The sequence below is a fragment of the Corythoichthys intestinalis genome, chromosome 9 (genome assembly GCF_030265065.1).
Source record: "Corythoichthys intestinalis isolate RoL2023-P3 chromosome 9, ASM3026506v1, whole genome shotgun sequence".
NCBI classification, from domain to species: Eukaryota; Metazoa; Chordata; class Actinopteri; order Syngnathiformes; family Syngnathidae; genus Corythoichthys; species Corythoichthys intestinalis.
This window is the reverse complement of record NC_080403.1, coordinates 8518559-8530957: the sequence shown is the minus strand read 5'-3', so window position 1 is coordinate 8530957 and position 12399 is coordinate 8518559. Positions and strand designations below refer to the sequence as shown.

At 36.8% G+C, this 12399-nt stretch overlaps 1 protein-coding gene across 2 annotated transcripts in view; it reads right to left on the bottom strand.

The window, feature by feature from the left end:
- Positions 1-5610: 5610 nt before the first annotated feature.
- The window catches only part of LOC130921544 (sodium- and chloride-dependent GABA transporter 2-like), a 96915-nt gene continuing 90126 nt past the window's right edge, over positions 5611-12399 (bottom strand). For both annotated transcript variants that reach the window (XM_057845578.1, XM_057845579.1), the window contains 2 exons: positions 11267-11437; positions 5611-11147 (listed from right to left, as the gene is read on the bottom strand). In XM_057845578.1, the coding sequence (XP_057701561.1) occupies positions 11040-11147; positions 11267-11437 (279 nt within the window). In that variant the 3' untranslated portion in view covers positions 5611-11039. The remainder of the gene's footprint in view (positions 11148-11266; positions 11438-12399) is intronic.

The window sequence follows — 12399 nt, the reverse complement described above, 5'->3', positions numbered from 1 at the left end:
ATAATCCACGGCCCACCCCGCGAGAGCCTTCAAAAGACTGAAAGTTTAAGCATTGTCATTTTTCTCGGGAACCTTTTGTTGACTTGTGATATGGTGACCTTGGATCGTCGCCTGGGTCCGCCTGTGCTGTATGATTGCTGTTGACTCAGAATAAATTGTCAAGTTGTGTTTTGAAGCCTTTTTCCAGCTTTTAAAATGGAGTCAGTATAAAGGGTTAAGACTAAGGTGAACGGAGTTTGGCCTTTTGGCCGGGTTGTCGGTGTTTCGCCGGCCCGGTTCGTTGGAGCTGCGCCAGCGCGGGTCCGGCGGTTCGGATGGCATGATTCCAGCAATCTGGCTAAGAGGTCAGATTCCTTCAGAATTAAATATAAATATTACATCTTAATCTTAATGTTCCATCTAAGTCAAAATGTCTTGGGTGAAATTAAATATTTAGCCGATGCCCAAATTCGAAAGCCATTAACCGGAAGTACCAAAATTAAAGCTCGAAGAGGTTGATGTGTGTGTTTATAGTCATATAATGAATAAAACCAACTTAACTGCAGAAATGGACTCTTGGACATGGATTATTATGATGATAACAATAACTCCATAAATACTTTATTAAAGAATGCTTTTAAGTTTTTGTGTCAATTTTACATATCAAAACAGCGAGATTGAAAGCAATGTAAAACAGATTAAACAATTGTGGTCCCATGACCTTTTGCTTCTTAATCCTGACAAAACTGACATGTTGATTATTATCAACGTTGTGTTTATGGACACTCTAAACTTTGATAATAAAACCAGAGGTGGGTAGTAACATCTTACATTTACTCTGTTACATTTACTTGAGTAACCTTTTGAGAAAATTGTACCTCTAAGAGTAGCTTTACCGTGTAATACTTTTGACTATTACTTGAGTAGATTTGTGAAGAAGAAACAGTACTCTCCGCTACTTTGGGCAACACTAGAGTCGTTACAGATTGACTTTTATTTTTGTCAGAGATGCCGACAGGTGCTCTCTCAGTTTTACCAATGAGTCATCGCAACAATAACCACATGACTTCATTATACCAATCAGAGGTAACAATGTTTTTTCTCTACTAGAGGGCACTCATGGTTTTTGGATGGGTGACCTTTCACAGTGTTGTTCTGGTCTGAATTCGATGATTTTTGTGTCATTGTTTTTAACGTAATATGGTCACATAATAGGTTATAGTTCAGTATAATACCAGTTCATATAGATGAAGATGTGCCCCCCCCCCCCCCCCAAAAAAAAAAATACAATTTAAAAAAAAATCTGACATTGGAAGCAGCTACTGAAAATGTTTTTCATTATTTGAGTGGTCTTTTCAACTAATACTTTTTTACTTGTAATTGAGTACATTTTTGGATTACTACTTTTACTTTGAGTAATATTATTTAGCAGTAGTGCTACTCTTGAGTCAAATTTTTGGCCATTCTACCCACCTCTGACTAAAACTCAAAGTGATTCTGACTCAGCAAAAGATCTTGATGTCATATTCAGGCCAACTCGTTCTTTTCAACTGGACATATAAATGGAACAGCATTCTTCCACTTATTGATGAAGCCTTCCACTTCCGGTATTGCAAAGATGTGGCCCATATTATCCATTAGTGATACAAAGACCATAGATCCCATGTCTGTTATGAAAAGACCTGAAATTAGTACAAAATGATATGGAAAGACTTGACCAAGTTTACTCCTATACTGGCCATCTTGCATTGGCTCCTGGTCTTCTTGCAATACAAAGTTTACATGGACACAATTTATTTAATAGCATAAATTGAAATTGTGATTCGATGCACTGTTTTCATCAACTCAAATATCTAATATCTCCAGCAGCGCGTTTGTTTTGGATACAGACCAGTTCAGGATTGCGGCCGCCATGTCTTTGACTTGTTCTGCCTCTACTAGTTTCTGAGAACAAGAGAAATGCGTATACACAGACATGTGCAATAACAATGGTTTGTTCCGAAATTTTGGAAGAAGTGTTTTCATGCACACCAATGTAATCATAAATCGACATATTCAACCCTCTCATTCAGGATAAAATCTTGATCAGAATGGGCTTGATCAGATCAGAAAATTCCAAATGAAATGTGAACATAAGCATTTTTATTCTGATCGGGCATTAAATCTGAATGTGTGCCATCACTCATGGTCTCACGTGTTTTGCCCCTAAGGCTGTGTTCAGACTGCAAGCATATCTGATGCCAGTGTTGGGCACGTTACTTTAAAAAAGTAATTAGTTACATTACTCACTACTTCCAAAAAGTAACTGAGTTAGTAACTGAATTACTCTATAGTAAAAGTAACTAGTTACCAGGGAAAGTAACTATTTCCGTTACTTTAAAAAGAACTTGTTGTACGTCAAAGAATTTGAAATTTTCTGAGCAGTATTTGAGTCAGTGGAATAGAGAAGAACAGACAGGTAGTTAACTTGTTAGGTGCGTCAACAGATTTGAATTGCTTACCACAGATGTCGACTAAAGCTTTGCCCCGGGACATAAATGAAACTTTACATGAACGTTCTTTGCTTTAATTTCGACCAACTTAAAAATAGTGTCTATATCTCCACCTCTTAAAGGACAATTTTTCCTCTGAATGCTCTGCCATCCCGACCCTGTGCATCTGTTTTGCGTGTTTGCCGCAAGCGCTGTTCCGATTTGCTTGTGAAATCACCAGCTCTGATTGGCTTACCACGACACATGACTCTAACCCTCAGCCAATCACAATCACTTCCATCGCATCTCTCGAGGGGCTGCATTCAGGTAGGCTCGTTTCCCAACAATTCATGTCACCTTCAAAGCGTCTGCCGTCCTCAAGATGGAAGCAGAATTATTGCTGGCTGACAGTGGGAGATGGGAACGAGGCTAGCATCAGGTGTAGCAAACACAGAAACGTTACCAAACTTTGGAAAGCATTGTCTAATTGAATGAGCAGGGACAAACAGCTTGGAGTCAGAAGTACGTGCGCTATTCTCGAGCCTGAACGCACCCCAAGTCTTGGATGACAAATCAACAGAGCAGAGAGTCGACTCGACACGGCTGGTAGTTTCTTCAATTTATTCAGATTAAGTAACGCACCGCTTTTGACCGTCAGTAACGGTAACGGCGTTGTAACGGCGGAAAATGTAATTAGTTAGATTACTACGCTACTGAAAAAATAACACCGTTATGTAACGGCGTTATTTATAACGGCCTTACTCCCAACACTGTCTGATGCTGATCAGATTCCTCTTCAAATCTGGGTTTTTGGGTCTTACTGTTCACACTACTTTTAGCAAGTGTCCAAATCGGATCTGGGCCTTTTCAGACTGGGCCTCATTGTTGATACACCAGACAGTTTGCTGTGCCAACGAAGGCGTCAGGCAGCATAGAGTGACGTCGCAGACAGTCAAAACAGATCTGGGCTATTCAGACTGAGAAGCATCTTGTCCATATCTGATATGAAAATACCTCCCGTATGTGGTTTCACTCCGTCTCGCAAAAATCTGATTTCTGTACTTTGTTTCTGTACAGACGACAAAAGTTTCAATCCAGTTTCAATCTGGATGGGTTAAAAATCTGGTTAAAAATTTTGGCTGCCAGTCTGAACAAGGCCTTAGTGGCGAGGACCAAAGTTGCTGAATGGATTCTACATCGAGGGACCAAGCTAGGGGGCAGTTTACATGGCGACTCTGCGACACAAAGACGCAATGACTGAGTAGCAGACTCGCCTCGTGTGCATATGGTGTCGGCGAAGACGAAAAATTCTGAATCCTGCCTCCAAAGTGGAAGAATCCGATTGCGGGGGGTTGAGGGGGGCTTCCTCGGCATGCACATCAAAGGCTCCTGCGGCGCGAGACTGCGCCGTTAACATCAGCACTCGTACACGTCACATTGGGCGTGCGCAGCAGTGCTACTAAACATTAAAAACAGCACATATGGTGGAATGTCGGCTTTAATTTACTGTTTTAATAATATTTCTAAATTAAATATGTTGAACGTTTCAATTTTTGTGCCTTTTTGAACAAAGGAAAAATGACATTGCTTCAAGTGGGCGGCAGGGGTGAAAGTGGGCCAGAATGGTCAGGAACGCAGTTCCGGTAAAAGATTCAGGGCAGGAACGCAGTTCCGGTACAAGATTCAGGGCCTGAATGCTGTTCTGGTACACTCTGCTTTGATTCCAAAAATATGATTGTAACTGTCAAAATGCTATGTAAAAAAAATGCTAAGCTGCCACACATGCATTTTATTTCCAAGAAGAAAACAATCTACCTACTAACATCAGATTTAAATACAAAAGTGTTAACAACAAGCATAATAAAGTGCTTTTGTAGCGTAATCCGTTTCCACCAATATTTGTTATTTATTTTATTCTACGGACGGCATGGAGGTTTCCCCAGCTGCTGCAGTTATTTGAGTCTGACGATGATGAGTCACGTCAATGTGCGAATGCACGCAGCAAAGCAAAATGCCTGGACTCATTTATCCGTTCCATTGGCTGACATACTGACATGTGGTCAACAGAGATAGTTAGCTCTGATTGGTTCAAATGTGCATGTTTTCTGGAACAGCAAAAAAAAAAAAAGTTTATTCATCATATTTAGTTTTATTTGCTCTGATGGGGAGGTTCAGAACATCTTAGGTGTCAATGTGCACTTTGGGCTTATATTTGTTCATTTATGTTAGGCTACTTATTCATTTCCTTTTGATTAAAAAAAAAAAGTATGTGCGATCTTCAAAATGTATTCCATTTCACTCTGCATAATATAAGTCATTTGTACTTATTTTTCTGAATGCATGTCACATATCTTTATTATTAAAAACAAAAAAAAAGAAAGCAAATGTTTACATTAAGTTTAATTTTAATATACATCCTATGTTCTTAAGTAGTTAAAATTGAGATTTAGCATTTAGTATGTGAGGAAATGTGGGAAAATAAAAATTAGGAGATGGAGGTTGGGGTTATAGCTGTTTTTGTTAACTTTTATTTTGCAAATCATTGAAAAAATACAAATTTGATGAAAATCAGTTTTTGTATGTGTTATAGAAATAACTGTGCCAAAAGAGTTTTCTTTGCATTTCAGTAGTTTTAGGAGTTTTGACCCCCCTCCATCCCAAAATGAAAATTAATTAATCAATTAATTAATTAATTAAATTTCTGGCTCGGTGGTGACCTTCACGTCGGGGAGTTCCGGCAATAAATTGTAGACACTTTCACCCCTGGTGGGCGAGCATATTTTTTTCCGGGCTGAGGGAGCTTGGTGGGGTCAAAGTGCATCATTCCCTGTCGCCCTGTAAATCTGCACTGCCCCCTAGGGCCTGACATGAATACTACATTATTTTCATGCGGAATTGCAACATTGTTCAAATGGAGACGCAAATGCAATGAAATTTTTCGTATTCTCTGAGAGCCACCACGTAAACGGCCCCCTAGTTAGAGAATATTTTACTGTGAAAAGGCATACATCATAAACAAATAAAGTAACAATATGAGTTAGCGGTCAGCTTTGCATACCAAATGAGCTGTGTGCTCCTTATGACAGTTCAGGTGAAAATGCAAAATGATGATCCATGTAAAACAAATGATAAAAGAGACGACTGACTAGGTCAGTGATGCTAATGGACAACTACTTCACTGAGGCTTAATTTATTTCAAATAAATCACATGAGTACATTTATGAAATTAAATGCCATCATACATTGTGAAGGTCGGTAACACTTTCAGTTAATGCATCAATTAATACAATGTCTGACAAATAAAACAAGCTATACTTACATTCCAGCCCTCTGAAATAGAGTACAGGGCAAAAGTTTGTTTATAACTTCTCATTCATGCATTTTCTTTATTTTCATGACTATTTACATTGTAGATGCTCACTGAAGGTATCAAAACTGAATGAGCACGTGGAATTATGTACTATACTTAGCAAAAACAAAAAAGGTGACTGAAAACATGTTTTTTATTCTAGTTTCTTCCAAGGATGCACACTCTTAGTATTCGCTCGAACCTCAAGAGGTCGAAATTGTTTTCACTTCATACATATGCCTTATTGGAGTTAATTAGTTGAATTTCTTGCTTTATCAGTGGTGTTGGGACCATTATTTGTGTTGCATTAAATGAGTTGAGACCAAACTTTTAGCCTGTACTGTATACTTTACGTTGTATATCACAGCATCATAATGTTACACAAAAATCACATATCAGTAAGATGAATGTATCGCCCACCCCCTTAAAAAACTGCAAAAATCAGGGTTGGAGGGTTATTAAAACAAAAAAAACAAAACAAAACAAAAAAAAAAGTATTCCGATACAGTTACTTGCTATGGTACCTATTATAAATGTAATCATTGATTACATCCGTGTAATATTCGAGTCATTTAACTTCCTGACTTTATTTTCTGCTTGAATAATTTCAGCAAGAAAATATGTTAATAAAGACAAAATTAATTCCAATGAAATTTTTACTTAGATATATTTGTTTGGTCTTTTCTGTTTGATAGGTATTTGAATTTAAATAGAATTTTCAGACCTCCAAACTGTGAAGTGGCCATGGTTCCTACTAGTTCACCTTGCTACTATAATATAATACAGTAGAGCAAATAGCAGAAATTGATTATCATTGCTCAAAACTTGAAAAAAAGAGTATCGTGAAAACCATATCCATTCTATAACTATAGCGGAATACATTTGACCTTTTTTAATCTCAGTTATGTGAAGAAGTTATGTGTGTTATTTTAACCTCTCAAGCCTGGTAACAATACAATTATAAAAATATGCACAATGTATTATCCATTTAATGGTTACACATACTAGTATATCTTCTCTGACAGCCACAGGTTTGCACCACTTTTCTCTTTGCTAAAGCTGAAGGTTTTCCCAGTAATGGTGGACCATGTGCAATTTGTACAGTACTTGGAGACTGGACCGGTCAGCAGCCCTTCAGTGTTTGGACCGCATGTATTGTATAATTAACAATAAAAGACCCATTTGTTGGTAGTTACACAGAAACATAGGATTTTTGTTTTGTTTTGGGGGTTTCTAAAACATTTTTGGGGTGAGTTTAGATGCCACTACATCATCACCGTATTACCTTATGGATTGATATATAATACCGATTTGATCGTTTTCCATGAGAGTCGTCAGAGTGAAGCAAATTGTGTGCAATTTGGTGAATTTGGATTTGATAACCCCTTATAATTAAGGAAATAAGTCGTAAAAAAATAGAATATAAAATGAGACATATTTTCATAGAAAGAGCTTACGCGCTTCAGCACAAAATAATTGTATTGTATTATTTTTTTAGCCAGCGCAGCTTGTGTTGTACATATATTGGAAGATAGATACAGTGATGCCTCGTTTTTCGTGGTTAATGGGGACCTGAACCCGCCGTGATAAGTGAAAAATCGCCAATTAGCGCACCCCCCCACCCTTGCCCCCCCCATTTTGTGTGTGTCTGTGTGTATGTATGTATTTATTCAGATTTAGCATTGGAAAGAGATACAAATATAACATGTTTTTTCATTTTTTTCTCCCCCAAACTATGATTAAAAACTAAATTATGTATATGTATATATATATATATATATATGTATATATATATATATATATATATATATATATATATATATATATATATATATATATATATATATATATATATATATATATATATGGCGGAAAACACAGACAAGACTGAAAAAGCAGTTTCTGCTCTTGCACTCCTCTTTAAAAGAAACTGCTATATTTTAAGCCAAAACAACTGTTGTGTTTGATGGAACAATATGTCTATATGCTGCCATAGGGGATTCATGGCTCATTAAGTCCCCAAACTATTTTTAATTTGTCTTTGTTACCCTAGAAAACCCCCGTTTCCAGACCTCGCGCAACCGCTTGTGTTTCAACCCAGCCATAAAACAAAGGTAATTAATAATATTTATTATTAAAAATGTGTCATTTTTAGCTTAGAATCATTAATTGATTTCTAATATTTTGTAAAAAAAAAAAAAAAAAAAAAAAACGACTTTGAAAAATGATTCACTTGCATATTTTAAACTTTTAAACAAATGACGTCACAATGAAAAAAATGGTGTCTGTAAAAAAGTCACGATATTTACCTCATAACTACTGGTATTGCTCAATTGTATTTTTTTTGTTACTGTTGCATTTTCTCCTATATGTTAGAAGATAAATAATCGATCCAAATGATCCCAAAAATGTTTAAAAGGGTAAATATATGAAAAAGAAAATCTCGACCACTCATTCATGTCTGCGATTTCTGCATCGCGACCCTTGTTATATTACCATGTTTCACCCATAAAATCCCCCCAAAATCCGGCTGTGGCCATTGACAGCTGTGTCCTGACACTCGGTGAGACATGCTACATGGAGTTTTTGGATCGAAAACAAGGTAAGTATGCGATAATATCTCGTTAAAGTCATGGCGTCTGTAATTCTGGTCTCGCATGCTCTCACCTCCAGATAGGGTTTTGCTGTTCAATTTATTTATTTCATTATTATTTTTTTTTTAATGCCCTCCTGTTCAAATTTTTTCTTCCCCCAGAAAATTTTAAGCTTTCCAATGATGTATCACACAATTTTGAAAGTTGGCCAAATTGGGGGTCTCAGAGCGGAACTTTAAGTCACCTGAGCATTTTCCGCCAAATATATATATGTATATAAATAAATATTAATAAATGCTTTTTAAGCACTTCAAATGTAGTAATTATGATAAGTATTAAACATGATATTGTCCCACCGAATTATTTTTAAACAAGAATAAAGTAGTATGAAAATGCTTGGCTTCATCAAATGCTTGATAGTGAGTCTACTCAAATCCTCTCAAGCTGCTCACTTACACACAATGAGTTGCCACAGCAACTGCTTAACAAGTTAAACGATGATTGATGCATGCGGCACTTTTGGAGTCCGTGACTCTAGCAAGCTCAAACACAAAAATCTGTCAACATTGTTAACTTTAATAAGCAACTCCAGTGCAATGCCTGATGAACAAAGAGCAGGGAGAGGGAAGGAGGGAGTGAGAGTTAGACTACGCGATCGGCTCGGGACAGCTCATCTGTATTTTTTTTTTTTTTTTAATTGAAAATGTTGAACACTGTTGTTCTTGAATGTGCTCTTGTGCCTAATTGTCTAGGGGCGTGGGCATAGGTGATTTGTCTCAGGTGCTATTAATCAATAAATGGCCACTTGCCTTGGTATGTGTGTATGTGCAAGCAAGTCAAACTTGAACTGAAGGCTACAATGTGTTATTTCCCCTGTTTAATGTTTTAGTCGGTTTTCCAGCCCTATTAAGATGGCAGTCTCAATAGAAAAAAAATCTTCGATGGACTGAGGGCGCGAAGTTTGAAGCGCGAAGTCGCGAGGGATCAATGTCGATAGATTTGGTGGAACGTAATTTGTAGAAATGACAGTTGTAGACTCAGGATTGATTTCACAACATTCTGACACTTTTCTTACTTTCCCGAGGTAAGTGTGGGGGTTTTAAATCTTGTTTTAGATGCAGGATATATTTTACTTACACTGTCAGTGAATGTTTGAAAACAGTGTTTTGGTAAAAATTTGGTGTGGAACCACATTCTACTGAAAGAACAAATGCATTTAGGAAAGAAAGAATTTAAGGGTTTAAGGCACTTATAAAATCTTGAAAAGGCTGTTGTTGGTTAAATGGCTAAAGTGCACACAAGCTCTATGTACCGTATTTTCCGCACTGTAAGGCGCATCGGAGTATGAGACACACCTTCAACGAATGGCCTATTTTAAAAGCCGCACTGCATTATAAGGCGCAGTAGTAGTAGTGGTTGGGGTTGCGTTATGTATCCACTAGATGGAGCTGCGCTAAAGGGAATGTCATGCCATGAGTAACCAATCTTGATCCATATACAGGGTGACCCAAAAAAAGAGGATTTTTTTTTTAAACAATCCAACAAAACCAAGAGTGGTGGGATAAAAAAATATTTCATTTATAGGAATTAAAAGCTTAAAACATGACAATCAAGAAACGTATGTCATTTTCACTTTTTAAAAATGGCGTTCTTTAAATGGAGTCTTCCTGTATGAACGCATTCTTGAAATCTGTTAAGATTCCTTATTGATTCCTCATCTGAGTTGGAATACTGTGAATTTCATGCTGATTTCACCATGGTTACTAAAATGGCACACTGTTTACTTTCTCAAGGTCACTGTCTCGCAGTGCTGCCACTTGCTTTTGTCTGCCAATACGCAAAAATTCCTTTTCATTAATTTAATAGCATGTTTTAAGGCTTCAATTACTATGAATAAAATATTTACTTCCACCACTCATGGTTTTATTGGATTGTTAAAAGCTTGTTTTTGGGTCACTGTTGTTGTAGTAGCTTTATGCATCCAGTAGATGGAGCTACGCCAAAGGGAATGTCATGTCATGATTAACCAATATTGACCCATATATAAGGCGCATCTGATTATAAGACGCACTGTCGGTTTTTGAGAAAATGCAAGGCCTTTAGGTGCGCCTTATAGTGCGGAAAATACTGTATTTAGATTAAATGAACATATATATATTTTTTACTTTTCTCTATAGCTTAATTGGCACCTACAGTACTTTTTCACTTCAGTTCTTACAGCAACCCAAACAAAAAAACAGTCTCCTAAATTTGATCTCAACTAATTGTCAGAAGAAAAATAAAAGTGGAATTTCAATTGTTGGAGCCATTACTTGGTTCTGTGTTCTTGTTCATTGCAAGCAAAAAAAAAAAAAAAATCTTATCCAAAAAATTAAAGGCACCACATGATATTTTCTTCATCATTGTTTCTCTTGAGAAAATTGTTTCAAACCTTCCCTTTTCCCCCTTTATGTAAACCTTCAAATATTGTAGATAGGAATGGACAAAAACTGAGTCATAGACTCCGTGATTGGTTATTTTCTAACCTGTTATACGTAGCTTGGTTTGAAAAAAAGGACAACCAGGCTGTGAATTTCAGCTTTGGTGTTGTGAAGATGATCAAAAGTTGTTATGCCTCATGAAGTTCACTGGAAGTGCTCGATGTTCTCACAACATGATGTCTGATTTGTGCGTCAAGTTGTGTAGTTCAAGTACTGTCTTCTCCGATTTGGGTGGTGAAAGGTCTTTTGATGGAGTGCAGAGGGTGGTGAAACGCTTAAAAAAAAAAAAAGAATGTTAGATGTTTAGCCTAATGTTAAAAACAGTTTTTGGCACCAGAATCAATTTTAGTGCTGAGGTAAGTATATATCATAAAAATCTTATCAAAATCTCACCTGACGAATTGTTCCGGGAGTGGTAATCAGGGTGTACACCATCCATAAAGGAACGTGGAGTGTGGAAGACAAAGTGAACCACCAGCCCAGGGCATAACCCCACCATGGATACTCAATGGTGTTGTTGAACATCAGTGGTTTGTATTTGACCAAAGAGAAGATAAATGTTCCCTGAAAACAGGCATGAAACAGCAGTGAATCGATGGTGGCAGTATGGATGCATGCTGTTTAACATAGGTCATGTCTATACCTAGGAGGGTATTTTGCAAAAATAACCTTTTATAAAGTTTGGCCTTTCATCCACATTTTAGGCATCGAAAACGAGGGTTCTTAAAAACTCCACCAAAGTGAAGATGTGCGAATTCTGTGTTTTTAGCGCCATCATATAGACACTGGTAACCAAAGATTTAACTGTGGAAATGTCACTGTCTACAACAAAATTCGTTCTTACGTCACACATGACACCAATGTTTATATTTGGACATACACGGATACCTTCGCAATGGGTGGTGTCACAATATCAGTGATTTTAAACAACCCAATGTCAAAATTTGACAATTTTTTTGCGGATCAAATGTACCCATTTTCTTCAAATAGAACTCCAATTATGCAATTTTTTTCCCCAAAAAAGATGTTGAAATCATGAGATCCAAATTCTTCAATTTTGGGCCACAACAACAGTATTTTTTGTAATGAAGACATTAAAACGACCATTTATTTCCTGTGTGATTGTAATTTCACATGTATGATTCATGGTTATTCCCTAGGCTTGTCTCTTATGTTTAAATTTAGACAACAATGTCCCATGCCACTTTTGTTGTACATGTGAATCTGTAATACAAAATAAATAATAATTTAAAAAAAAACAAAAAACTTTGCAGTGGGTTTAGATCAAATTATTAGATGGGTGGTTTTTTGCTTCCATTTAATTACAGACTCTTACATTGCTTCATATTGACAAACACATGCGGAGGACGAGATTACGGACAATTATTTTTCTCGCATTGCAATGAATGTGCTTAAAAATTAATTAATGAAGTTGGCTGTGGATGCTTTTTTTCTACAAACGTGGTGGTGTAGATGCAATTATTTTGTCCGGGCATATGAGGGCAGGATCCTCTGTTTAAAAAAAA